The sequence below is a fragment of the Canis lupus genome, chromosome 6, assembly GCF_011100685.1.
Source record: "Canis lupus familiaris isolate Mischka breed German Shepherd chromosome 6, alternate assembly UU_Cfam_GSD_1.0, whole genome shotgun sequence".
NCBI classification, from domain to species: domain Eukaryota; kingdom Metazoa; phylum Chordata; class Mammalia; order Carnivora; family Canidae; genus Canis; species Canis lupus.
Window position 1 is genome coordinate 11565002 of NC_049227.1, and position 27863 is coordinate 11592864.

Genomic DNA, 27863 nt, shown 5'->3' on the forward strand with positions numbered 1-27863 from the left:
CAGTCTTTAACCTGTGTCTCAGCTTCTTGGTCGAGAAGATTCTACTACCACCCAACCTTACGGGATCGCGGTAAGGATTAAACCCGTTGATATATGTATGGCCAGCTCGTTTTAACAGTCAGCAGCGTTATCTTCTTTGATTAGGTCCGATCCTTTGGTCTTGGCTCTTAGGAGACTGGACTCTAGCTTGCATGCGCTGAGCGTGACCTTCCAAATCAGAGTTAAGTCTGAGGCTGGTGGGAGTGTCTGCCTCCGACACCCTTTATTCTCCCGCTTTAAAGTACGATTTTCTGACGGTTTCGGCTTCTTTCCAATGGTTAACCGGGGTGAGCTCCACAAGCATCCTCCAACATCCTACTCTTGGTCCACAAGCCGTTCCCTTTACTGGGATATCCAACCTGGCTGCTCGCCACCACGCCCGGGGCCCGAGCCCTCTGCCGAGCCGCCCTCCGCCACGCGCTCCCGAGTCCCGCAGCTACCTCCCAGCATCTCCGACCGCGCGCCCCGGCCGCCGCCAAAGCACCCGGCAGCGAAGGGCTTTCTAAATCCGAACGCGCGCCTTTCGCCACCGGATCCGGAAGTATCTCCTCGCGAGGCGGAAGACCCGCCCCAGCCTCCCGCGCGCGGCTGGCGGGGGGCCGGCCCTGCCTGAGGCTCCTCCCCTCCTCTTCCCAGGAGGAGGGGATGGACTGGCCCGGCGCGGGCGTACCCCTGGCGCAGGCGCGCTGGTGGACTTGGTCCTGGGGCGCTGGCCTGTGGGGCGTGGACGGGGGTTCCTGCCACGCCCCGAGGGGGGGACCCCAGCCTGCGCCACTGGACGCCCCTCTGGGCGGTCTTCGACAAGGTCTGAAGCTCCGCCTGATGATCACAGCCAATCTCGGTCTTCCCCCCAAGAAGTAAGCAGTTTATCTGTCCAGCATCCTGGTATTTATATTGATTAGCACACACGTGTATATATAGGTTGCGGATCAATACACAAAATACCATATCGTAAGGTGGTAAAACACAGACTCTAAGTAATAATGTGAGGATATATGTGAGGGTACATATAACTATATATACATATATGTAAATACACGAAATATACTTTTATTATACATAGGAATACATGTGCTTATATGTGCATATATACATATGATTGTATTTATATACACACAAACCTCAATAAATATATTTATTTATATACTATGCAACTCCAGCCTATAAAAATTTATTTATTTTAAAGATTTTTTTCTAAGGTTTTATTTATTTATTTATTTATTTGAGAGAGAGAGAACACAAGTAGGTGAGCGGCAGAGAGAGAGAGAGGAAGAAGCAGACTCCACACTTAGCAGGGACCCGGGAATCATGACCTGAGCTGAAGGCAAACGCCTAACTTCTGAGCCACCCAGGCATCCCAAGATTTTTTAAGTAATCTCTAAACCCAATGTGGGGCTCCAACTCACAATCCTCAGATCAAGAGCCACATACTCCACTGACTGGGCCAGCCAGATGCCCCAAAATATATGAATATTTTATATGTATACGTACATATATATACATATGTAGTTATGTTCGTATATACATACACATACCCCTACAGAAAATACATACTATTTAGGATTTGTGGGGTTTTTTTTTAAGATTTTATTTATTCATTCATGAGAGACACACAGGGAGAGGCAGAGACATAGGCAGAGAAAGAAGCAGGCTCCATGCAGGGAGCCCAATATGGGACTTGATCCCGGGACTCCAAGATCATGCCCTGGGCTGAAGGCTGGTACTCAACCGCTGAGCCACCCAGGGATCCCAGGATTTGTGTTCTTATTGCCCTACAAGATGCAACTTTACATATCGACCTGCAACTTACTTTTTTCTCTGGCTCTTTGAGAACCCTCCCCCTTAAAGTAGGTCTATTCTTCCTCCTCCTCCTCCTCCTCCTCCTCTTCTTCTTTTCAGTTTGTTTCATGGTGTTCCTCAACTGGCCTATTCAGAGCTGTTGTGGGAGTGGTTAGGAACCAGTAGGAAATATTTTAGGATCTCTGGCAAAGGTGGTACTGGTGGGTTAAAATAGTTTCTTAACTTCCTGCCTCATTTTCCTAGCTGTAACATGGAATTATTAATGGTACCAAACTCCCAAGTTGGTTGTAGGTCCTCATGAGTTAAGGCATATAAATCACACAGAAGTACTTGATCCTTTGTATCTTTCAATAACTTTTATTCCTTGTTTGTATTTTGCCTTGTTAGAGATGATGCTTTCAGCTTTCTCCCTAAGGATGTTTGATTCTTTTTTTTTTTTTAAAGATTTTATTTATTTATTCATGCGAGACACAGAGAGAGAGGCAGAGACACAGGCAGAGGGAGAAGCAGGCTCTCCATGCAGGGAGCCTGATGTGGGACTGGATCCCGGGCCTCCAGGACCACGCCCTGGGCCAAAGGCAGGCGCTAAACCGGTGAGCCACCCAGGCATCCCAGGACGTTTGATTCTATCTGCCAGACATTAAAGGACATCACTCAGACCAGGAATCACGAAGCCCAAGGAATGGTCTCTCCTTCGGTCTTCCTTTTTTATCCAGCCTTACTCTGCGATATATATTTTTCTGAGCTGAGGAGGCCACCAGGCTCTCCAAACCCTCACTCCCACATCTGCTGTTCCACCTGTGTTCCACACTGCCTGCTCCAGCCCCCATTTCACCGGGTTCTTTGCTACCCATCTTTCTCGTCTCCTTCGCACCTCTTTCCCTTCCTAACCTGACAGTGCAAGAACTCTTGATGTCTGACCAATCATTTTTTTTCTCTCACTTATGTGCAAACTCATAAAGAAGACCCTGCAGTTAAATGTGTTAATGAATGAGTTTATTGCTCAGAGGAACACTTAAAACATTTTAATGCTGGAATGACTCCTCTTAATAAATTCTTAACATAAAAGTGTAAGGACACGTTTGTGAAAAGGAACTTCGTATTATTTATTACCTACCCGTTCCCGGTAGCTGTACAAAGTAGCTTCTCCTGGAGCAAACACATTAAATTTGCTGGCTAGGAATCTTAGAACGAACCTCTAAAGTTTTACACTGTTGAAATTTTTTTTGGTATATTATCTTTTATAATTACCTCTAAGCATTTTCTTTGTTATGCTCACCAATGCCTTAAGGGTGCATTTCTGAAATCAAACACTTGCCTTCTCAAGGTTAATTTAGATGAATAGAGTGAAAGCCAAAACAAAATCAGATCTTTGGCCAAACAAAATTTTTATTAATAGTACTATACAAGGAATATGTAAACTCTTCTGGAAAAAATTAAAACATTGCATTTAAGTCAAGTTCCATTTGACTATACTCTAGCCCATCTTCTTTTCCCTTTTGAGAATTAAGCGCTTCTCATTTTCTATTTGTCAAAATCTCTTTCTATTCATTTACATGCATAGACATATTCCCATAGAAAGCATATAATATTTTGGACTTTAGTTTTTGAATTCTTATTACATATTGTATGTATTGTTCAAAAACTTGCTTTTTCAGTCAATGATTTTACTTCAGGAACTTTTTTATTCCTGCCTTTTAAATACTAACATGCAGAGCTTCTATAACAGAGTTGGACACAGTTGAAGAATATTTTCAGATATACCAGGAAAGATGGATTTGTATTGCCCACGATGCCCTCTTTCTGACTACCATTGCCACCTTTTATGCCAATGACTCCACCCCATTCATTTGCCTGGTGGCACTTTCCTGGTTTTATTTGTTTTTAAACCATTCTCTTTTCATTTTTGGTAAAATGGGCATCTAATTCTCTCTCATAGTGTTTTTTAACATAATTAATGAGTTAGCATGTGTAAAGTCATATAGATTATATAGAGGGTGTACCTTGTATACAATAGTATCACAATAGCATATGCTATTAATATATTATTTGATTAGCTCTAATGTACTTATTACCTTGCAAGCAACTCTTGGAGACTTCATCCCATCACAGACACTGATTGACAACATTGAGATCAGAGAAACCATCCCGGTAATAGCGAAACTTCTTTAATTCTTTATTGTACTAAGCTGAGACATTTTTCAGAAAGAGTTATGGATTTTCTCCAACAGCTCCTGAAGATAATCTGCATACTGAGCTCTTTCTTCCCTTACTGTCTTTTTGTTAAGATTTTATTTATATTTGAGAAAGAAAGATGGCAAAAGAGCATAAGCGGGATGTAGGGGGAAAGGGAGAAGCAGACTCCCCACTGAGCTGGGAGCCTGATGTGGGGCTTCATCCCAGGACTCTGGGATCATGACCTGAGCCAAAGGCAGATGCTTAACTGACTGAGCCATCCAGGTGCTCCCCCTTATTGTCTTTTATTTCAGCCTTTATGTATGCTGTCCTGTCTACCTAGAAAATCCCCTCTGTCTCAAGCCCCCACTTCCAGTTTTACAGTAAATCTGTGTATGTACAGTTTAATGCTGAGGAATATATGTTCTGACACTAATTGTGACATTATGAACAAAGTAATTAACCTCTGATCTGTAAAATTGAAATATTATACCTACTTCATAGTCTTGTTGTACACAATAAATGAATTAATATATTTAAATCATAAAGAAGAGGTGCCTGCGGCATAGGAACCTCTCAACCATTTGCTGGTATTAATAACTGTTCCTAATGATGATTCTTCATCTTTGCTCCTAGGAGGCTGATCTTTCCTGCCACCACTGGGTGACATCCGCTCAGATACTCTGACCCTGGTGGTAGTGTTCATTGGTCTTTTGCCATTAGAACCCAGGCAGAAAGATTTCTTCTGCGAGTGTGTGATTTTGTGTCTTCATTACTCATTAAGGTGAGTTAGACATTATGCTTCCCTTCTCCCCTGGTTTTCCCCCCACCCCCACACCTCTCCTGGAAACCTAAGAACACAAATGTTGAATGTGGTATGGTAAAGTTAGTGCAGCCACAGGAGGAAACAAATATGAGGCTTGGAAGGAAGAAATCTGTTGTACTCACAGGTCCCGGCGGGGGGGGGGGGGGGGCGGGATCACCACATGCCATGCAGGGCCACAGGGGAAGTACCAGGTGTTGGTCAGGTGGCAGAAGACCAGAGTGAGGGGGAAGCATGAGCCAGGATCTTTTTTTGGGTTTCTATTCTGCATGGAGTCAGCAGTTTAGGATTGGCTAGTTGGAATAATTCCAGGAGGCTTTGGGCTATAGGGGTGGTCTCTAGTTGTCTGGTACCTAGCCCTGGATGATTTAGGGCAGAGGAAATATTGGCTTGTATGTTATCATTAGATAAGGAGGTGGCTGGGTCTGTATACTTGGGATTGGTTGGTTTGCACTGGTTGATCAAGCACTTTGCTATCTTTAAGATTTGGCTATCCCAGCCCTGGCAGGGACATTCTCTACAGGCCAGCAAGCTTTTTAAGATGTGAGAGCATTATAAGATATAGACAATTTAAAAACAGGATTACTAAATGCATATCTGGTTCCTTCTGACCAGAACATTCCTCTGCCTCAGCCCCACTTCACCTGACTTCCTATTACTTATCACTCAGGTCTGTAATGAAATGTGATGTGTTACATTTACACATAACATATTACCTCCCTCCCTTTGTATTAGTTTGCTAGGGCTGCCATAACAAATTACCACAGACTGGAAGCCTTAAGTAGGATAAATGAATCCTTTTACAGTTCTGGATTCTGAAAGCCCAAGGTAAGAGTGTGAACAGGGTTGGTTCCTCTGAGGCTGTGAGGGAAAGTCTGTTCCATGCATCTCTCCCAGCTTCTGGTGATTTGCTGGCCATCACTCATGTTCCCATGGCCTATAGAAGCATCACCCCAATCTCTGCCTTCATCTTCACATGGTGTTCTCCCATGAGAGTATGTCTGTGTCCGAATTCCCCCTTTTTATAAAGACAGTCATTGGATTAAGGCCCTCATTAAGGACCTCATTTTTTAAAAGATTTATTTATTTATTTATGGGAGAGAGAGAGAGAGAGAAAGAGAGAGAGAGAGAGAGAAAGGCAGAGACACAGGAGGAGGGAGAAGCAGGCTCTATGCCGGGAGCCTGACGCGGGACTTGATCCCAGGACTCCAGGATCGCTCCCTGGGCCAAAGGCAGGCGCTAAACCGCTGAGCCACCCAGGGATTCCCAAGGACCTCATTTTTAAAGAACTTGATTGCTTCTGTAAAGACCCTGTCTCCAAATAAGGTCCCATTCTCAGGTAGTGGGAGTTAGGACACCAACATATTTTAGGAGGACATGATTCAGTCCATAATGCTCCCCTCACAGCTCTCCCTTCATCCCCCTATGTTAGGGCCCTCCATTCTGCACTTTCCTAGTGCCTGTATCCACACCCCAGAGCCCTAAGCACACTTTATTGTAGATGTTACTTTTTAAAAAAAATATTTTATTTATTTATTCATGAGAGAGAGAGAGAGAGAGAGAGAAAGAGAGAGAGAGAGAGGCAGAGACACAGGCAGAGGGAGAAGCAGGCTCCATGCAGGGAGCCTGACATGGGACTCGATTCCAGGTCTCCAGGATCACACCCCTGGGCTGAAGGTGGCGCTAAACTGCTGAGCCACCTGGGCTGTGCTAGATGTTACTTTTTAGAGCCAATTCTACTTCTTTCCTACCCAAATATGTCTCTGACTCCTCATTTTTCTCTGTGTCATACACACACTTATATGCTCAAGGGACACACTTAATGGAAAATTGATGAGTGAATAAAAGCATGAACTGTTGGGGGATTGGGGAGAGAAGATCGCTTGTGTGCATAGCTGTAATCATAATTTAATGTTTATAGTCCAGAGAGCCATTTACAACATTTTCACTAACTTCCGGAAGGAATCCTCTTGGGATTCATTACATTACACTCATAACTTAATTAACAGGTTTTATATATTTAGTTTATAACCAATTTATTATGTTCAAGGAAGAATCTCTTTGCAATCAGTTTTATCACAGTCACAATCTAATTTGGGGACACATGATACTGGTTCAATATTGAGTTATAACCCTGGCATTTGACATGTTTCCCTTGGTTATGTTTGATCACATTCTTCCTGTGAGTTATTTCAGTTTGTTATTTATTATTTGCTATTTGTTTCAGCTACTGTGATGAGAGTCACTGCTCATAACATGTTCTGAGTTGTTCTTGTTGATTTATGGAGATCATTTGATTTATATATGTGTCTTTTTAAAAAATATTTTATTTATTTATTCATGAGAGAGACATACACAGAGAGGTAGAGACACAGGCAGAGGGAGAAGCAGGCTCCTGGCAGGAAGCCTGATGTGGGACTTGATCCCAGGTCTCCAGGATCATGCCCTGGGCCGAAGGCAGCACTAAACTGCTGAGCCACCCAGGCTGCCCCTGATTTATATATGTATCTTTTTTTTAATATATATATGTGTCTTTTTAAATCAGCTAACATTTTAGACTCTAATTGGATTTCTATTGATTATATTGATTCTCTCTCTCATTTTATTTTTATTCTTGTGTTTCTACATTGGTCCAAAACACAAGAACCATATGTAATCATTATGGTAATAACACACATTATGGTTTTATTCCTGAATAGATAGAAGTTATTTTATTTATTTACTTACTTATTTTTTACTCTGCAAGGTTGTTTGTTTGACACCAGGTATGGTAGGGAGGGTTCCTGGGTAGGGCTAATGCCCCATGTTCCACTCAGCCACGTGAAGAGACCCATGCTAGAGCTGGTGGTCAAGGGCAACCAGCCAGATGAGATCAGAAGGAACATACTGATTTCCAGGCTTTGTGTTCATTTTGCCCTTGGCCCCTTTTTTGGTTGGCTTCCTAGTATCCTACCCCTAGAACTTGAAGCCAATAGCTCTTTGAATTTTGCCCAGAACTTGGTTTTTAGGAATGGCCTGTCCACTCTTGTAGTCCACTATGCCCTGAAGCTTTTCATTGATTTTCATCGCCAAGTCTTTCTGAGTCAGCCCCTTGCTCTGCTGGCCCTGCTGGATCACCTTGCCCACCTCTAGGGCCACCTGATAATGATCCAGCTTGGCCATAGTCTTGGTGATCAAATGCTGTTTGTTCTGGTCAGCAGCCCATTCTTGGAAATCTCCACATCTTCTCCTCATCTCTGAGATGCTAAGATGGCCTGCTTGGATTTAGGGCCCTTTCTTCACAGGACTGTCACCATGTCCCAGTTGTTCTTGGCCATGGCAGTCACGTAGGTCTGGCTGTCCATCTGGTGGCTCCGGGGCAACTGCTCGAGAACTAGGCCTGCAATGTTCCTTCACTGCTTGGCTGCTTCCTGATAGAAGTTATTTTAAATTTAAGATGTTACATGATCCTTTGTATGGTATGTTTCCTCTCCTTCCTTTGAAAGTTCATGCCATTATGCATCACCATCCTTTTCTGCATTTGTCTTCTGACTTCCATATCATCTCCTTATGTTCATGGGAAGGCTACAGTCCCCAACTCTGTTTTAGCCATCCTTCTCTTCAAATGAAATGATCACTCTCAATTTTAATAACAAAACAATGCAAAGTCACTTTGGTGTGTATAGTTTCCACAATTTTCTCAAGAAAGTGGGGAAAATGGTGTATCAGAATTAATGGCTCCTTGAACTCTCTGAAGACTCCCAGTGACCACAATTCTCATATTTTGCATGTGTAACACTTATATATTATGTCCAAGCAAAAAATTAGCATTAAAAAAATTCTTAAGAGTGATGTCAGCAAAAATGGTAGAGTACAGATTTCCAGGGGCTCTTTCTCCCCATAACACTGAAAATCCCCCTTAACACTGAAAATCCTGGTAAAAACTGTCAGAATCAACTTTATCAAAACTCTAGAAGATAGTCAAAGATTTATTTTTTTAAGATTGATTGATTGATTGATTGATTGATTGATTGATGAGAGACACAGAGAGAAAGAAGCAGAAACACAGGCAGAGGGAGAAGCAGGCTCCCTGAGGGAGCCCAATGTGGGACTCAATCCCGGGACTCCAGGATCACGACCTGAGCTGAAGGCAGACACTCAACCACTGAGTCACCTAGGCGTCCCAAGTCAAAGGTTTATGGCCATGAGGCAAATGCTTAATCATGAGAAAGGTCACTGAAACCAGCGGGGATGAGGATCTGGCATTTTAACTTAGTCTTACCCCATCCTTTCCCAGTGCAGCAGCAGTCTCAAAGGCAGCCACCATTCCCAGTGTGCACATCTAGTCCAAAACTTCAGGAGACTTTGATCAAGAAATTCTGCTGGTCTGTTTCAACTTGTCTATGGGTCCTCTGAAGAGCTGACACACAAGGGACCTGCTTTTGTTCTTCCTAATCCAGAACTCTCTCAGGGTGGAAAGATGCCCATGGCTACATGGAGGATGCTCCTGGAAAAGAATGAAATCCAAATGCTGTCTGGGGCAAGAAATAATGGTTGAGATAAATAATAGACATTCCGAAAGCTGGGGAGGAAAAGCTAGAGAGTGAGAAACTTTGGTGAAAAGGGCTTTGAAAGACTCCCACACACAGTGGAGGACCTAGAAATCCATATGCATGGCCAGGGCAGGATGCACGCTCACAAAAGACCTGGGAAGATCATAAGCTTTCACCACTGACTGGTCTTTAGACTCTGCATAAACAGAAAATGAAGGCTTAGGCAGAGTATAAACAGCCTGGTTAATTGTTGAAGGAATGCCCCAACACAGAGCTAATCTGCAAAGAACGAGGGAGTTTCTTTCTTTCTTTCTTTCTTTCTTTCTTTCTTTCTTTCTTTCTTTCTTTCTTTCTTTCTTTCTTTCTTTCTTTCTTTCTTCTTTCTTTCTTTCTTTCTTTCTTTTCTTTTCTTTTCTTTTCTTTTCTTTCTTTCTTTTCTTCCTAGAATACACCAAAATGTCCATCCAGTTTTGTTTTTTTTTTTTTTTTTTTTTATGATAGTCACACAGAGAGAGAGAGAGAGGGGCAGAGACACAGGCAGAGGGAGAAGCAGGCTCCATGCACCGGGAGCCCGATGTGGGATTCGATCCCGGGTCTCCAGGATCGCGCCCTGGGCCAAAGGCAGGCTCCAAACCGCTGCGCCACCCAGGGATCCCTCCATCCAGTTTTTAATAAAAAAGTATGAAGTATGCAAAGACACAACAAAGTATGGCCCATTCCCAGGATCAAAAAACTGAACAATGAATAGGGAGAAATCTGCACTATTGCTTTACTGTGTTTCTCCTTTACTCTCACACAAAGACCACACTTAAAACACTTCTGACACCAGATATTCAGTGTTTTTTCCCACACCAAAGCAATTATGTGATACTACCTGGGTGTCCCACATTCTAACTCAATTCTGACACTATCAATAGTGTCAGATCTCACAAGTCAAGGGCCCACTCTCATGAGAATGCCCCCCCCCCCAATTCAGATGCCAATGGCAATTAGTAGGTCTTCAGGTTACCCACAAGTTCTATCTAACTTGGCTACAAATCAGAGGTTCCTGTGACTGCCTCCCAACCTTGGATTCAATTATTTGTTAGAACAGCTCACAGAACTCAGTTTACACTTACCAGTTTATTAAAAGATATGATAAGGGATACAGATGGCTGGCCAGATTAAGAAATGCATAGTATGAAGTCTGAGAAGGTCCAAAGCACAGAAGCTTCTGTCCCCATGGAGTTGGGATGCATCAACCTCCTAGTACTTAAATGTGTTCACCAACATGTAAGCTCTCTGAACCCCACACTGTTGGAATTTTAGGGAGGCTTCCTCATATAGGCATGATCAATTATTAACTCCACTTCCAGCCCCTTTCCAAGGTTTTCGTCATGGCTTGGTTTTTCAGATGGCCAGCTCCCATGCAGGAGCTATCCAGGAGCCCACCCAGAGTCAACTCTTTAGAACAAAAGATGCTCCTACTGCTTTTATCACTTAGGAATTTACAAGGGTTTTAGGAGCCCTCTGCCAGGAATGGAGATGGAAACTAAATATTTTTAAAATAATAAATCAAAATATCACAAACAGAAATTATCCTTGAGAAAATACAGACATTAAAGCAACTATATTAACTATGCTCCAAGAGCTAAAGGGAATATAAAAAAGCTGAAGAAAACCAGAAGGATTATGTCTTAACAAATAGGGAATGTCAATAAAGAAATAGACATTATAAAAAAGGAAATAAAATAGAAATTTTATTTTATTTTTTTAAAGGTGTTAATTTATTTATCATAGTCACACACAGAGAGAGAGACAGAGACACAGGCAGAGGGAGAAGCAGGCTCCATGCACCGGGAGCCCGACGTGGGACTCAATCCCAGGTCTCCAGGATCGCGCCCTGGGCCAAAGGCAGGCGCCAAACCGCTGCACCACCCAGGGACCCCTAAAACAGAAATTTTAGAGCTTAAAAGTACAATAGCTGATATGAAAAAATTTGTAAAGTGGTTCAACAGCAGGTTTGAGCAAATGAAAGAATCAGCAAATGTGAAAATTGGTCTGATGAAATATTTCAACCTGAGAACCAGAAAGAGAAAACAATGAAAAAAATGAACAAAGACTAAGTGACCGGTGGGTGGAGTAACATATACATAATGGGAGTCCCAGAAGGAGAAAAGAGAGAGGAAAGGGGCAGGAAGAATAATTGAAAAAAAGATTATGGAAAATTTTCCAAATCTGATAAAAAAAAAAAAAAACATGAATCCATATATTCAAGAAACTCAGTGAGGGCTCCTGGATGGCTTAGTCAATTAAGCATCTGCCTTTGGCTCAGGTCATGATCCCAGGGCCCTGGGATCGAGCCCCACAATGGGCTCTCTCCTCACCAGGGAGCCTACTTCTCCCTCTCCCTCTGCCTGCTACTCCCCTTGCTTGTGCCCCTTCTCTGTCAAATAATTAATAAAATCTTTTTTAAAAATTCAGTGAACTCAAGTAGAATGAACACATATTTAAACACACCAAGACATAGGACAAGAAGGAAAAAAAGAATCTTGAGACAGGGGAAGAAGCAACTTATAACATACAAGGATCTTCAGCAAGATTAACAGTAGATTTCTCATCAGAAGCCATGGAGACCAGTAGGCAGTGGGGTTGACATAATTAAAGTGCTGAAAAGACAAAACCTGTCAACCAAGAATTCTATACCTGGCAAAACTATCCTTCAAAAATGAAGGCAAAATTAAGACATTCCTGAAGAAACAAAAGCTGATGGAGTTTGTTACTAGTAGATCTTCTCTACAAGAAATGCTACAGGGGGTGCTACAAACTGAAATGAAAAAATACTAGATAGTAACTTGAAGCTATACAAAAAAATAAAAAACACTGGTAAAGGTAATTACAGGTGAGTATAAAAGCTACTATTACTAATGAGAGACACACACAGAGAGGCAAAGATATAGGCAGAGGGAGAAGCAGGTTCCCCATGGGGCACTCCATCCCAGGATCCCAGGACCACCACCTGAGCCAAAAGCAGATGCTCAACCACTGAGTTACCCAGGTGCCCCTGAAGTAGACTTTATTTTTTTAAATATTTATTTATTCACGAGAGACAGAGAGAGAGAGGCAGAGACACAGGCAGAGGGAGAAGTAGGCTCCATGCTGGGAGCCCAACGTGGGACTTGATCCCGGGCCTCCAGGGTCACGCCCTGGGCTGAAGACGGCGCTAAACCACTGAGCCACCCAGGCTGCCCTGAAGTAGACTTTAAATCAAAACTGTTCTAAGAGACAATGAAGGGTATTATTTAATGATAGAAGAGTGAATGCATTGAGAAGATATAACAATTATGTAGATACCTAACAGAGCCCCCAAATATATGAAGAAAAAGTTGACAGAATAGAACAGAAATAGTTCTTCAAGAATAGTTTGGAGACTTAAACACCTCACTTACAATAATAAATAAAGTAACTAGACAAACAATCAGTGGGGACATGAAGGAAGTGAACAAAACCATATGCCAGCATTGTCCAGGGCAAATCATATGTTAAGCCACAAAACAAGTCACAATAAATTTTTTAAAAATGGAATCACATAAAATATCTTCTCTGACCACAATAGAATGAAACAAGAAATTTAGAAGGAAAACTAGAGAATCCACAAAATGTGTAAATTAAACAATATTCTTTTTTAAAATGTATTTTTAAAGTTTATTGGGTTTTTTTTTAGTAATCACTACATCCAACATGGGGCTTGAATTCATGGCCCCACATTGAATTGTATGCTCTTCCTGCTGAGCCAGCCAGGCACACTTAAAAAATAATAATAAAAAAAATATATATATATACACACAAGTTTTATATATAATATATGTTTTAACATATTTTTATATATAAAGTTTATTTATAAACAATACATTCTTTTTTAAAATTTTATTTGTGAAAGAGAGAGAAACAAGGGAGAGGGAGAGAAAGAGCATAAGTGGGGGAAGGGGCACAGGGAGTCCAGCTGGAGCCTCAATCCCAGGACCCTGAGATCATGAGTTGAGCTGAAGGCAGATATTTAACCCACTGAGCCACCCAGGCACCCCTAAACAATACATTCTTTTTTAAAATTTTATTTATTTATTTTAGAGAGAGACAGATCACAAGCAGGGAGGAAAGGCAGAGGGAGAAGTAGACTCCCTGCTGAGCAGGGAACCTGATGCAGGACTCAATCCCAGGACCGTGAGATCCTGACCTGAGCCAAAGGCAGATGCTAAACCAACTTAAGCCACCTGGGCACTCCTAAACAATACATTCTTAAATAACAAATTGATCATAGAAGAAATCACAAAATAAATTAGAAAATATTTTGAAATGAACAAAACAAAAATAATCAAAACTTGTGACATGCGGTGAAAACAGAAATTTATAGCTATAATGTCTATATTTAAAAGAAAGGTCTTAAATATATAGCTTATACTTTAAGGAACTAAAAAAAGAAGAGCAAACTAAGTCCAAAGTTAGCAGAGAGAGGAAAAGATAAAGGTTAGAGTAAAGATAAATGAAATCATGATCAGAACAACAGAAAAAAAAATCAATAAAACCAAATTTAGTTATTTGAAAAGATTAATAAAATTGACAAAACTTTAGCTAGATCGACTAAGAAAAAAAGAGAGAAGACTCAATAAAATCAGGAAAGAAAATGGGGATCTTACTACTGACTTTACCAAAAAAAGCATTATAAAAGAATACTATGAATAATTATATGCCAACAAAGTATGACATAGATGAAATGGACAAATTACTAGAAACATACAAACTCCCAAAACTAACTCATAAAGAAATAGAAAATCTGAATTGAATGTTTTTATCATGAGTTGGATTCTGTCAAAGGAAAAGCCTTTGACAGAATTAATTGAGAAGATCATGTTCGAGATCCCTGGGTGGCGCAGCGGTTTGGCGCCTGCCTTTGGCCCAGGGCGCGATCCTGGAGACCAGGGATCGAGTCCCACATCGGGCTCTCGGTGCATGGAGCCTGCTTCTCCCTCTGCCTATGTCTCTGCCTCTCTCTCTCTCTCTCTCTCTCTCTCTCTCTCTCTCTCTGTGACTATCATAAATTAAAAAAAAAAGAGAGAAGATTATGTTCTATTAATGTGGTGTATAACAAATTAGGATATTGAATTGATAATCCAAAACCTCCCAACAAAGAAATCCCAGGACAAGATGGCTTCACTGCTGAATTCTACAAAATATTTATAGAAGAATTATCATTAATACTTCTCAAACTCTTCCAAAAAATAGAAAAGGAGGAAACAGTTTCTATCTCTCTATAAGGCTAACATTATCCTGATACTAAAGCCAGACAAAAACATCACAAGGACACTGCAGACCAGTGTATATCATAAATATAAATGCAAAAGTCCTCAACAAAATACTAGCAAGCTAAACAATGATTATAAATGTGACCAAATGGGATTTCTCAGGAATGTAAGAGTGGGGGACACCTGGGTGGCTCAGTGGTTGAGTGCCTTCAGGTCAGGTTGTGATCCTGGAGTCCTGGGATCGAGTCCCACATCTGGCTGCCTGCTTCTCCCTCTGCCTGTGTCTCTGCCTCTCTCTCTCTCTCTGTCTCTCATAAATAAATAAAATCTTTTAAAAAAGGATGTAAGAGTGGACGAACAAGTGAAAAATCAATTAGTGCAATACACCACATTAATAGAAGGAAGAGGAAAAAACCTTAACCTCCTGATCATATTAATTCATATAGCAAAAACATTTGACAAAATCTAACACTTTGGGGATCCCTGAGTAGCTCAGTGGTTTAGCGCCTGCCTTCAGCCCAGGATGTGATCCTGGAGACCTGGGATCAAATCCCATGTCGGGCTCCCAGCATGGAGCCTGTTTCTCCCTCTGCCTATGTCTCTGCCTCTGTGTGTGTGTGTGTGTGTCTCATGAATAAATAAAGAAATAAAAATCTTTAAAAAAAAAAATCTAACACTCTGTCATGAGAAAAACACCCAACAGACTAGCAATAGGAGAGAACTTCCTTATTATAAAGGGAATTTATTAAAAACACACCAAAAGCACAAACAACAAAAGAAAAAATAAACTCGGTTTCATTAAAATTAAAAAGTTTTGTGTTTTAAAGGACATTCTCGGGAAGCCTGGGTGGCTCAGCGGTTTAGTGCCTGCCTTCAGCCCAGGGCATGATCCTGGAGTCCCAGGATTGAGTCCCACATAGGGCTCCCTGTATGGAGCCTGCTTCTCCCTCTGCCTGTGTCTCTGCCTCTCTCTCTCTTTTTCTGTGTCTCTCATGAATAAATAAAATATTTTTTTTTAAAAAAAGGACACTCTCAAGAGAGTAAAACAACCCCTATCAGAGAAACTATCTCCCAATCATATATATTTTTAATGTTATTTATTTATTTGAGAGAGTGAGAGAGAGGGTAGAGCACAAGATGGGGGAGGGGCAGAGGGCGAAGCAGACTCCCCACTGAGCAGGGAACCTGATGTAGGGCTTCATCCCAGGACCCTGAGATCATGACCTGAGCCTAAGGCAGACACTTAAATGACTGAGCCAGCTAGGCACCATCCCCATCTTATATTTGATAAGAGTCTAGTAACCAGTATAAACAACTCTTACAACTCAACAATAAAAAGGCAAATAATCCAATTTAAAAATTGACAAACTAGTTGAATAGACATTTCTCCAAAGATGAATGGCTAATGAGCATGTGAAAAAATGCTCGACATCATTAGTCATTAGGGAAATGTAAAACCACAATGATACACCAGGAAAAGAAAAAAAGTAATAACAGGTGTTGGCAAGGATGTAAAGAAATTAGGACCCTCAAGTATTGGGAATGCAAGACAGTGCAGTCATTGTGAAAAATAGTATAGTGGTTTCTCAAGTTAAACATAGATTGACTATATGACCCAGCAATTTCACTCCTAGGTACATACACCAAAGAATTGAAAACAGGTATTCAAACTAAAACTTGTATATAAATGTTCATAGCTGTTCTATTCATGACATCCAAAAGGTGGAAATAATCCAAATGTCCATCAGCAGGTGAATGGATAAATAAAATGGGGTATGTCCATACAGTGGAATATTATTCAGTTGTAATAGGGAATGAAGTACTGATATATCCTACCATGTGAATAAATCTTGAAAACATGCTATGTGAATGAAGCCAGACATAAGAGACCTCATGGTGTGTGATTCCTTTATTTTATTTTATTTTATTTTATTTTATTTTATTTTATTTTATTTTTTTAAATAAGATTTTTAAAAAGATTTTATTTATTCATGAGAGACAGAGAGAGACACAGAGACACACACACACACACAGAGAGAGAGAGAGAGAGAGGCAGAGATACAGGCAGAGGGAGAAGCAGGCTCCATGCAGGGAGCCCGACGTGGGACTCAATCCGGGGTCTCCAGGATCATGCCCTGGGCTGAAGGCGGCGCTAAACCGCTGAGCCACCTGGGCTGCCCGTGTGATTCCTTTTATATAAAATACTTAGAATAGGTAAATCCACAGATACAGAAACAAGATTAATGGTTGCCAAGATTAAGAGCAGATAGGGAGTAACTGCTTAATGTGTAGGTTTCCACTTCAGGGTATTGAAAAAATTCTGGAACTAGATAGAACTAATGGTTGCAGAAAACTGTGAATGTACTTAATGCCACTAAATTACACACTTTGAGGGGCACCTGGCTGGCTCAGTCAGTGGAATGTTACTCTTGATCTTGGGGTTGTGAGTTCAAGACCCACATTTGGTAGAGTGATTACTTAAAATAAAAAATCTTTAAAATGGTCAAAATGATTAATTTTATGTTGTATTTTACCACACTTCAAAAAAGCAATGAAATAAAAATTATTAGAAATGCTCTTTAAGTAGCATGATAGTCTTCAATGGAAAGATCTCTAAGGAATTTCTGTGAAGTTATTAAATATCATAGGAACTCAAGATATCATGCTTAAAGAGTTTGGGTTTCTTTTTTAAAGATTTTTTAATTTATTTGAGAGTGTGTGTGAGCAGGGGGAAGGGCAGAAGGAGAGAGAGAATCCTGAAGCTGACTCCCTGCTGAGTGCAGAGGCCAACATGGGGCTTGATCCTAGACCCTGAGATCATAACCAGAGCTGAAATCCAGAGTTGACCACTTAACCTACTGAGCCACCCAGGCACCCCTGGGGTTTTTTATATATGTACTGCTCTGTAACTTGTTTTTATCACTTGATAAGGTACCCTACAGAACTTTTACCCTCAAGTAAATATAGAATAGTTTCTACTCTGATGATTAGTATTATACAGACCTTTACTCTCCAATATGTTAGTGGCTAGTGAGCAACCTGCTATGTGGCTCATACTACATGTTTAAATGATAATATTTGGGGTGTATTGGATTAAATCAAGTATATTATTAAAACTAATCTCACTTTTAAAAAGCCTTTTATTTTTAAAATATTTTATTTATTTATTTGAGAGAGAATGAGCAAGAGAGAACAGGAGTGGGGGGGGGGGGAGGGAGAAACTGAGCAGGGAGTAGGACACGGGGCTCAATCCAGGGACTCCAAGATCACAACTGGAGCCAAAGGCAGCTGCCCAACCCACTGAGCCACCTATGCACCCCTTACAAAGCCTTTTTAAATGGCTCTCTGCCTCTCTCTCTGCCTCTCTCTCTATCATGAATAAATAAATAAATCTTAAAAAAAACAAAACTGTTGAGACCTAAAAAAACAAAACTGTTGAGACCTGAGTCTATCATTGGATGTCGATTTTCACTCTTCCAAACAGAGAAACTCTGAGCTCGGTGGTAGCCTCTCCCTTTGGCTACCACCACGCTGTGAGTTGACCCTATGTTGAGAAATTTTTCTGACACAGTTCTGATCCAGTTTCCTTTAGATACTCACCAAGGTGAATTAGGTTATCAAGTTCTGCTTTCCTCTCTTTTGACTTTCTCTCTCCATCTGTTTCTGTGTCTCTCTGCTCTGGGTTGCCCCTACTAATTTCACCTTGCACATTGCCACTCAGTCGATCTGCAGGGGCTCAGTCTCAGGGAGCCTCCTGCAGGAAAGCCTCCTCTGAACTTCCCCTCCCACTTATCTGGCCCCTCCCACTATACTGTTTTCTCCTACACTTCTTCCTGCAATATTGGCACTCATTGCTCACCTGCTTTATGTAAAGATCCTAAAAGCTCACTGAAGTTGGGGACTAGCACATTATCACTGCTCTCTCTGATTTCCAGAGTAGATGGCAGGAGGGTATTTATTTGGGCAATGAATGTGTGAGCTGTTTCAAGAGAAGGGAGCCATATACAGTTAAGTGTGAAGTGTATTAATGAATGGCTTTATTGCCCAGATGAATATTCAAGCATCTTAGTAAGTGCCACATGAGTCCTTTTAGGACTAACTGCATTGCATTGGTAAATTTATTTTAATCTTCATATTATAGGCATTTTATTGAATTCTGGAAAGAATTTCTTTGGCATCAGTTACAGTACCCTTAAAATCTTTACAAACTGAAGTATAACCCTTCATTCAGAAAATCTTTTTTTTTTAAAGATTTATTTATTCATGAGAGACACAGAGAGAGAAACATAGGGTGAGTGGGAAGCAGGCTCCTCGCAGGGAGCCAGATGCGGGACTCGACTCGATGCGGGACTTGATCCCGAATCCCAGGGCCTGAGCCAAAGGCAGACACTCAACCACTGAGCCATCCAGGCATCCCCAGAAAATCTTTAAGAAAGCTTTTTAGGACTTGGTCATGAGTTCTGGGTCCTGCACAATTTTCAAGTTTGTTATTTATACCTTAGCATTTTGTTTTAGCTCTTGTGACTGTTATTTTTCTTTTCTTTTTTAAATTCATGAGAGACATAGAGACAGGGAGAGGCAGAGACACAGGCAGGTCCTACAGCTCCTTCAATGTATCATTCCTTTCCTCCCTAAGTAAGACTTATGCTTGTCCAATTGGGCCATACTGAGACTTAACCTTAGTGAGTGGTCTAGTGGCCATGGGGGCTTCGGGCAGATCCTAAAGAATGCATTGTCTTGTAGGGTATTTGCCTCACTTGAGGATTCTACATTGTCTTCAGGTTGGGGGGCTAAGATGGGTCACTTCTGAAGACCCAGAGTTTAGAGCAATCTGAAGTTCCTATCCCTAGTCTTGGGAATCCACCACTTCTTTATTAGAGCCCTGACTTCAGTGTTGGAGACTGACCTTGGCTGAGAAGTCAATCACTACTAAAGTTTGGCTTCTTCGAAGTGGGCCCCTGAGCCTGGTCCTTAGGACTGCCAGCCTGTCCTCTGACTCCAGATGATGGTTATGGTGGGGCACTAAAACGTCTCTCTGGCGTTTATGCTTTGCTTTACATTGATGATGAATAGCCCAGGCCTATCATTTTCCTTCTTCAAAGCAGCAATGGTCATCGAATTTCACAGTTCTTCCAATGACTGTTTTCCTCACGTTCACAAACACCAGAGAGATTGAATAAGCCAACGCATGCCCTTCTACCCATTTCCCAACTCACTTTCCCCTAGGTGGGAGTCTTACACAATTGCATGGAGATCGGTGAATCACATATCACCTGGAATCTTATCCTTAGACTCTCTTGCCTAGGACCTTTTCTGGTACCTGCTGTCTAGTCAGGCTACCTAGAAGCAGGGCTTGAAACAGAACTCAGATACATGTGACATATCGAGAGTGTGCTCTGGGGAGAAAGAGAAGGGAGGAAGAGAGGAAGGAAAGGAGTCAACCTAGGATGTAGTGGAAGACGAACTTTTCTCTGATCCCACCGGAGCTCTGGAGTATGCACTGCACTACAAGGGCTGGTCACAAGTTGAGGCAAGGCCTTTCTAAACTCATTTATCAGTGGGACATTGTTGTAGGCTACGAGGGTGGTAGGCGTGGTTAACCTCCCTGTGAGGCAGCGCCCCCATTCAGCCAAGAACAGCTGTCAGAAGGGGCAGCTGTAAGTTATTAGCAGCTATCACTCATAGCAGCTGGGAGGGGAATGGGTGCATCAGCCAGTAAAGAGGATCTGGTAGGGCATTTACAGCATCACTACAGGCTCGCTAAGTGTCTAGAGGTTCTCAAAAAATCTATCATTCTACTACTTTTGGTTCTTTATCTGGATTGGAAGGCGAGGGCATTTGGGGTGAGTTGGCTTCTGGCGTAAAGACAGTTTTTGTAAAGGCAACGGGCTAAGTAATCTGTGAAGTTCAGAAGAACAGAGGCAAAGTGAAATCTCCAAACAGATTCACTTTGGATAAGCTCTGGTCTGGAAGAAAACAAGTTTTTGGGGCAAGTTGGTTCACCACCTCATCACCCATCTGATCCTGCCTCTAAGAGCCTGTTCTGGTAGAGAATGAAAAGGGATGGTTAGAACATAACAGAAAACAAAACACACACACACACACACACCCCAAACCCTCTTCCTATCTAAGTTGCTCAGGTACTGTATTAAGGGGTGGACTCTGGGGGTAACTTTGTTAATAGAATGCAGAATGAAAAATGAAATTAGAAGCCAAACATCTAGTGTGACTTCCAAAGGAAGCGTTTTGAACTGCCACAAGAGTCAGGTGAATATTAAGGGTTTGGCTCTTTAATTCCTTCTTATTCTGTATTTGACACTCAAAGTCATTTGAGGGAAGGCAAGTAAATTATTGAGTCCATCCCTGTGGCCTTTCTGCTCTTGCAGATCTCTCATTAGTGCTGAAAGGGCCACAGAGGTGAAATTCCGTAACCATTCTTCATCAGAAAGTAAGTTGTGGTGTTCATCCCCAAAATGAGCCCTGAATTTTGGAGGTTTGGAATTCACCTTTTCCCACCTTGTTTCTTCAAAGTACTTCAATGTTCTGCTCCAAACACACAACTGATATTGTTAATCACACAAGTGATCTCTTTCCATAACAAGAGTGAAGTAAGGGCCACCATGAAAATATGTGCAGTCTTTTAAGGGGGAGTAGTGAGATTCTGATGGGGGATTCAAGCGGGGCTCCATGAGGAGGCACAGGCAGGGCTTCCCCAAGCAGATAGATGTAGGAATGGGGTGTTTGTAGGAAAAAAGTCTGCTATGGCTGGGACCCACACAAGAAGAAAGGTAACTGAGGCTTCAGTGTCAGGTGAAGGAGTTTAGACTATTCTGCGGGCAAGAGGCTGAAAGCTCTGAAGAGAGCAACGTTTGACCTGTGTTATTGAAGGATGAAGGAGATCACAGGAAAATAACGGTGGAACGGGAGTTGAGACTAGGAGGAGAGCATCAGAAAGGATACTGAGGGAATGGGTGTGGCGAGGAGGTGGCCTCGGCTAGGGTCGGGTGTGACTCGGTGTTGGACGTTAGACCGTGGGAAGGGCTCGGATTAGTGCAGGAGAGTGCCCTGTCCTTAATCAAAGCCGAGAAGCCATCCGAGACAAGCGGAGCTGCAGCGCTGAATCTCGCCGCGGAAACCCAGTAAGTGCTCGGGAGTAGGCACCCGGCACTGGGGAGCCAGAGCTGGTCTAGCTGTCCCATTAAGTGCGAGGAACGCTTGGAGCGGAGGTGCAGTCGTGACGGGCTCTTTTCAAGGGCCAGCCTTCAAACTCTCCTTCCCGCCGAGTGCCTAGGAATCCCGACTGGCGCCCGCGCGCTCCGGCGTCCTTAAATGCTGGATCGCTAGGCCGAGGCTCTCCCGGACCCGTGTCCGTTCAGGGGACCCTGGCCCTCCGCGTCACCGCGCAGGCCAGATGGGCCCGGGCGCGGCGAGGGCGCGGCGAGGGCGCGGGAGGGCGCAGCTCGGACCACCCGGCCGCCGCGCGCTCGGGGCGCTCCGCTCCCGCCGGCCGCTCCGGGGAAAGACCGCCCTGGCCTGCGCCGCGCGGCTCGGCTCCGCCAATCAGCGCGCTCCTTCCGCGGCGCCCGGCGCTCCAGTGACGCGCGCGCCAGCCTGCGCCGGCGGCGCTTTGACGACCGCCCCTCCCGCGCTCGCCCGGCCCGTTAGCTCCGCGCCGCGCCTCTTGTGCGACGGCCCCTGGGCGGCGGCGCGTGCGGGCGCGGCCCTGGCGCGCCCCCTGGCGGCCCGGCGGGGCGCTGCGGGCGCGGCGCTGACCCGGAGGCGGCGGCGGCGGTGCCCGGATGGAGGCACGTCATTGTCCCCCGCCGGGCGGCTGGGCTGTGTGCGGCGGCGGCGGCGGCGGCGGCCGAGGGGGATGGAGCGAGCGCCGAGCCGGGTCAGGTAAGCTCCCGCCTCCTTCCCGCCTGCCGCCGGCCGGCGTGGGGCCCGCAGAGCGCCCCGCTCGCCTCGGCCGCAGCTGGCCAGGCCGCCCCTGAGCCGGCGCGGCCCGCAGGGGACTGGCGCGGCCCCTCGCCTGCCGCCCCCTTCGCAGCCGCGGGGCCGCCCGGGACCCCGCGGCGCCGGTGGCAGCGCCGCTACCGCCGGCCGGGCCAGGCCGCTGGGGAGGGGGCGGCGGCCGGGGCGGTCGGGCGCCGGGAGAGCCGGGCTGCGCGGGGAGGCCAGACCCCCCTGGTTGCCATGGACACTGCCCTCCCACCCCCACCCGGCCCCAGCCCGCCCCCTCGGCCCGTGGGCCGGGCCGGGCGGGCGGCTCCGGGGCGGCCTGGCCCGCATGGGTCTGCCCGCGGTGGGCGTGTGCTGGTGCCGGCCGCGGAGCCCGGCGTCCCCGGCCCGCCCGCCGCCCCCCGCGTGGCTGCCACCTCTCACCCTCGGAGCGGCCCTCGGAGCCCGGGGCTCGCCTCCCCGCCCCCCCCGCGCCCCCAGGGAGACAAACTTTCCCACCCCGGCGCCCCTCGGCGGCGCGCCGGTCCCTCTCGCGAGGCGGTCCACCTGGCTCCTCAGCCGAGTGTCCGAGTTCCCCACGCCGGCCGCCGGGGCGGAGCGGGCACCCTCGGGGTGGGGGGGCGGAGGGGCGGAGGGGAGAGGAGAGGAGGGGAGAGGAGGGGAGAGGAGGGGCCGGCCCCGGCGGCGCGTCCCCCAGAGCGTGTGCGCCTCGGTCGCGTTCTTTATCTTCAGCGCAGGGAGAGCGGACTTACCTGGAGGGGGTCGGGGACGAGGGTGATCAGTTTCAGATGTTTGAAATGAAGATTTGACGGGACCGAAGTTTTACGATCCTAGGACTTTAACCTCGTTCTAATGAATGCAGTCGAGATCACTTTTGTTGAATGGCGCTTTTATATTCAGGGAGGCCTTAGGGTTTACTTGTTTATGGGAAAACATGTTGGTTATTTAAAGTAAAGACACTCGGATAATAGTGAAACTGGTTGAGGAACGTGTTCAGTTAACACCTCTCTTTCGAGGTTAACAACGGTATTATAGGTTCTCCTACGTTTTTGTGGCGTCTCGAAATTTTTTAAGAGAGTTGTAAATTTTAAAGATAATTTTACTCTCTGGGTTCATTCATCGTGCACAGGGGATATGGATAATCAGTTTTACTTATTTGTTTTTATTTAAGGTCAGTTTCACTTTCTTTTCCTATCGTTGAATCAAGTCTACCCTGGTTTGTAAAGCTTTAAGGCCAGTCGTTTTATTTACCTAAAAATAATTGAAATCAAGGCTTTATCTTTTTAAAGCTTGTGTGTTTTCTTTTTAAATAGAAATGTCACAAAAACGTGGATTACGTTGTTTATGAAGACTGTATCATTTTCTTCTCTACATGTATTCATGTTATCCCCTTTATGAGCAGTGCCACAGTGATTTTAAAGTAGAGATACGCTTTTCTTTTTTTAAATGAAAAAAAAAAAGCATATGCTATTTGATAGAAATATCATATAAGGGACTGAAAATTTTAAGCCTTCCAAATAAAAGATTGCACTTAAGGCAAAGGAAGCATTTGTGAACTCCATTTGTCTCATTCCTCTACACACATCCAGCCTTGATTCAAGTACTCATTTTTTTCAAACGTGCTTTTATAACTTTTTGTGTATCATTAGAAGATGCTGAGAGAAATTTTAACTTTTCACTGAAATAGCTGCTTAAAAGTCCTGATATAACCATAATGTTTAGAAGCTTTACTGAGAGTAAAGAACTTCTTTAACTGTATGAATCTTAGGTCCTGTGCAACATTGTTTGACTTCTAGAAAGGATATCTCTGTAGCAGATGGAATTTAGTTTGGATATTTGATGGTTTTAGGATAAGTAAGCATTCATTGGCCGAATATACAAATGAAGACAAATGGATAGTTTTGGTTTGTTTTCCTAGAATTATAATGCTATATGGTTATTGATGATTGAGTTGTATGCTTTCCTTAATTTTTTTTAAGAGCCCGCCTCCCCACCCCCCACCCCTCATCCCAGCCCCCAAAGGCAATTGGAACAAGTAAAATGGTTTTATTTGGTCATTTGTTAATGATTGTCCTGAAGGGATGTTTACCCTGGGAAAATTGAGGTTTTTTTCTAGTAAATGTTATTGTAAATGAGGCCAAATTAACCTTTCCTCAGGACGCTGTTTTGACTTCTTCGTTTTGCTCCTCCTTGTCTTCCTCCTCCTCCTTTGTTTTCTTACACATGCTTGCCTCCACTGTGTTTCATGGTGTAGACTTTATTTGGATAAAACAGCTCAAGCTTTCTTCCTGAATGAGGATCCTGTATCATAGATTGACTTAAAATAGTTCCGTTTTTCTTATTTTATTAAGATGTAATCTGACATCTACTTTTTAATTTCTGCATAAGATTCCAAAAAAATTTTTAAGGTTGTGCTTTTGGGGCAGAGGACTGTAATCATGCCATCATTTAAAATTATAACAAATTTGAGGATTTTAAAAGAAGCTCACTGTGAGCAAACTGTGCATCACAGCATTTGTTGAGGTGGCGTACGCATTGGTATTTATTCTTTCACTTGACTGTATTGAATATTTTTTAAAACAAGTTTTAAAAGGCTGTTCCTACTTCAAAGTAGGAATGAGATACTGTATACAAATGAGATACTGTATATAAATCATTCAGGACAAACTGGTGCTAAAAGCAAACACTGGTTACTTCCTATCTTCAGAATTCATTCATTTGCTCAGCACATGTGTGGCAAGCTTTCTGTGTGCCAGGTCAGGAAATAGAAATAAAAGTATGACAGAGAGCAATGAGTGAAACCGGCCATGGAGTGGGTGCTGTAGCGCTACCATAGAAATCAGCGCCAGGGCGCTGTGGGAGCTCGCAGGATGGGTTCTAACCCAGTGAGAAATGTTGTCAAGGAAAGTGTCCCAGAGGAAATGAATTCTAAGCTGAGAAGTGGAAGTGGTAACTGGCCAGAGGTGGAAGGATGGAAGAGAGTGAGGTAAAAAAAGAACAGGAGGCGAAGAGTCAGAGAGAGCAGGTAGGAATGGAACGTGGGGAGCGGTTCCTAGGTCAGGCAGGAGCAAGTCTGGGTGTCGGGATGTTGTACCTGGGGCGGTCAGGGCACGCCTCAAAGAACGGTTATCTATAGAGGAGCGGCACACTGGATTTGGTTGTCACTGGACAGTTTACATTCCTAAAAGGATCCCCTTGACTGGATGGGTATAGCCAGAAGGAACTCTTGCTGGGAATATTGGGCCAGGTGCCTGGTTCTACTTGGTGACTAAGTTTGGGTTATAATTGCTCCATTTTCTAGACCCTGTGGACTCTGTCCAATTTCTCATAGGTCCATTATGAAAATTAAGTGAATCTATGTTCAGTGATTAACACAGTGCCCAGCATATAGAAAATGCTTAAGTGTAGCCCTAAGATTTAAAAGTAGGATTCAGAGAGAAAATTATAATTACTTTTTTAACCTGTATTTATGTTCAAATTTGATGTCAGTAATATCTTACGGGCTTTGTTTAAAAAGTCACATATACCAAATAAATGAGCCTCTTCAGGAAAACTTTTCAAATGTGTGACTTCCTATTGTTTTTTGAATAATATATTTCAAACAAGTCATTTTGGACTTGAAGGTTAAAATTAAAGCTAGATAGAACAAAATATATGGGTTTTTGGCAAATGTATAGAATTGGAAATTGAGGTACCTGATTATAAACCGAAATATGAGACTAAGAAATTTTAGGGGGCTCTCGGGATAGAATGACAAGATCCAATCAAATATTTCATTGAAGTTTTTACAACTAAAATTGTTAGATGAGCACAATGCTAAATGTTCCAAGGAAATGATTTCAAAATTTAAAAATACTGCTGCTGGTATATTACAGTGACTTGTTTGACAATGATTAAATATGACTAGATCTAATGGTAGATTAAAATCTAATGGTAGGTTAAGTAGATTACTTTTCTCACTTTATGAAACAACTGTATTTTGTCTTTTGCAGAGTTGAACAATGACCATAGTTGACAAAGCTTCTGAATCTTCAGACCCATCAACCTATCAGAATCAGCCTGGCAGCTCTGAGGCAGTCTCACCTGGAGACATGGATGCAGGTTCTGCCAGCTGGGGAGCTGTGTCTTCGCTAAATGATGTTTCAAATCACACACTTTCTTTAGGACCAGTACCTGGTGCTGTAGTTTATTCAAGTTCATCTGTACCTGATAAATCAAAACCATCACCACAAAAGGATCAAGGTACTACTTTTTTAAGGACAAAATTCTTCCAAGAAACTTTTATATAAATGCTGTCAATGGTTGGTAGTTTTGGAGAGGGTCTTCTTTTGTAAGACCTATTGCTACCCAAGTGGCCAGCAGGCTTCATTTTTCTGCACTACTTGTTTATGATTAACATGTATCATAACAGGGTCGCCTTGGTGGCTCAGGGGTTGAGTGTCTGCCTTTGGCTCAGGTCGTGATGCAGGCATCCTGGGACTGAGTCCCACATCAGGCTCCTCGAATGGAGCCTGCTTCTCCCTCTGTCTATGTCTCCACTTTTCTCTCTGTGCCTCTCATGAATAAATAAATGAAACCTTAAAAAAAAAGTGTCATAACAAGGTAGATGACTTTTAGTTACTATAACATTTGTAGTTTTTTATTCCTAATTTTTTGGAGGATAAGCTTCATCTTGGTGAGATTTGAGATGGGCAGGCATTTTGTTAACTTGTCAGGTAACCATAGTTCCCTAGATGTCTATCTTTAAAATTTTTGAAGATTTTTAAAAAAATATTTATTCATGAGAGACACTGAGAGAGACGCAGAGACATAGGCAGAGGGAGAAGCAGGCTCCATGCAGGGAGCCCAATGTGGGGACTTGATCCCGGGACCGCAGGATCATGCCCTGAGCCAAAGGCAGACGCTCAACCTCTGAGCCACCCAGGGGTCCCTGAAGATATTTTTTTTTTAAATGGTTGCCTTTTGGGCAGCCCGGGTGGCTCAGCGGTTTAGTGCTGCCTTTAGCTCAGGGCCTGATCCCAGAGACCTGGGATCGAGTCCCACGTCAGGCTCCCTGCATGGAGCCTACTTTCTCCCTCTGCCTGTGTCTCTGCTTCTCTTTCTCTCTCTCTCTCTGTGTCTCTCATGAATAAATAAATGAAATCTTAAAAAAAAAAAAAGTTTCCTTTTAACAAATGGCTCCACCTAACTGTGGGTTGTTTTTTTTTTAGTATTTGGAGTTTTGGCCCCTTAAAATCATCTCTGGTAATAAAG

General features: G+C 43.4%; 1 protein-coding gene and 1 pseudogene across 4 annotated transcripts in view; one reads left to right on the forward strand and one right to left on the reverse strand.

Annotated features, from left to right (window-relative positions):
- The first annotated feature begins 772 nt into the window (after window positions 1-772).
- USP42 (ubiquitin specific peptidase 42) overlaps window positions 773-27863 on the forward strand; it is a 71885-nt gene continuing 44794 nt past the window's right edge. For 2 of the 4 annotated variants that reach the window (XM_038539479.1, XM_038539482.1), the window contains exons 1-2: window positions 22431-22547; window positions 26603-26852. In XM_038539479.1, the coding sequence (XP_038395407.1) occupies window positions 26612-26852 (241 nt within the window). In that variant the 5' untranslated portion in view covers window positions 22431-22547; window positions 26603-26611. Of the gene's footprint in view, window positions 897-4650; window positions 4799-22430; window positions 22548-25132; window positions 25636-26602; window positions 26853-27863 lie in introns of those variants that run through there. The other 2 variants (XM_038539480.1, XM_038539481.1) reach the window with 2 other exon arrangements.
- Window positions 7793-8154, reverse strand: LOC119872127 (annotated as a pseudogene).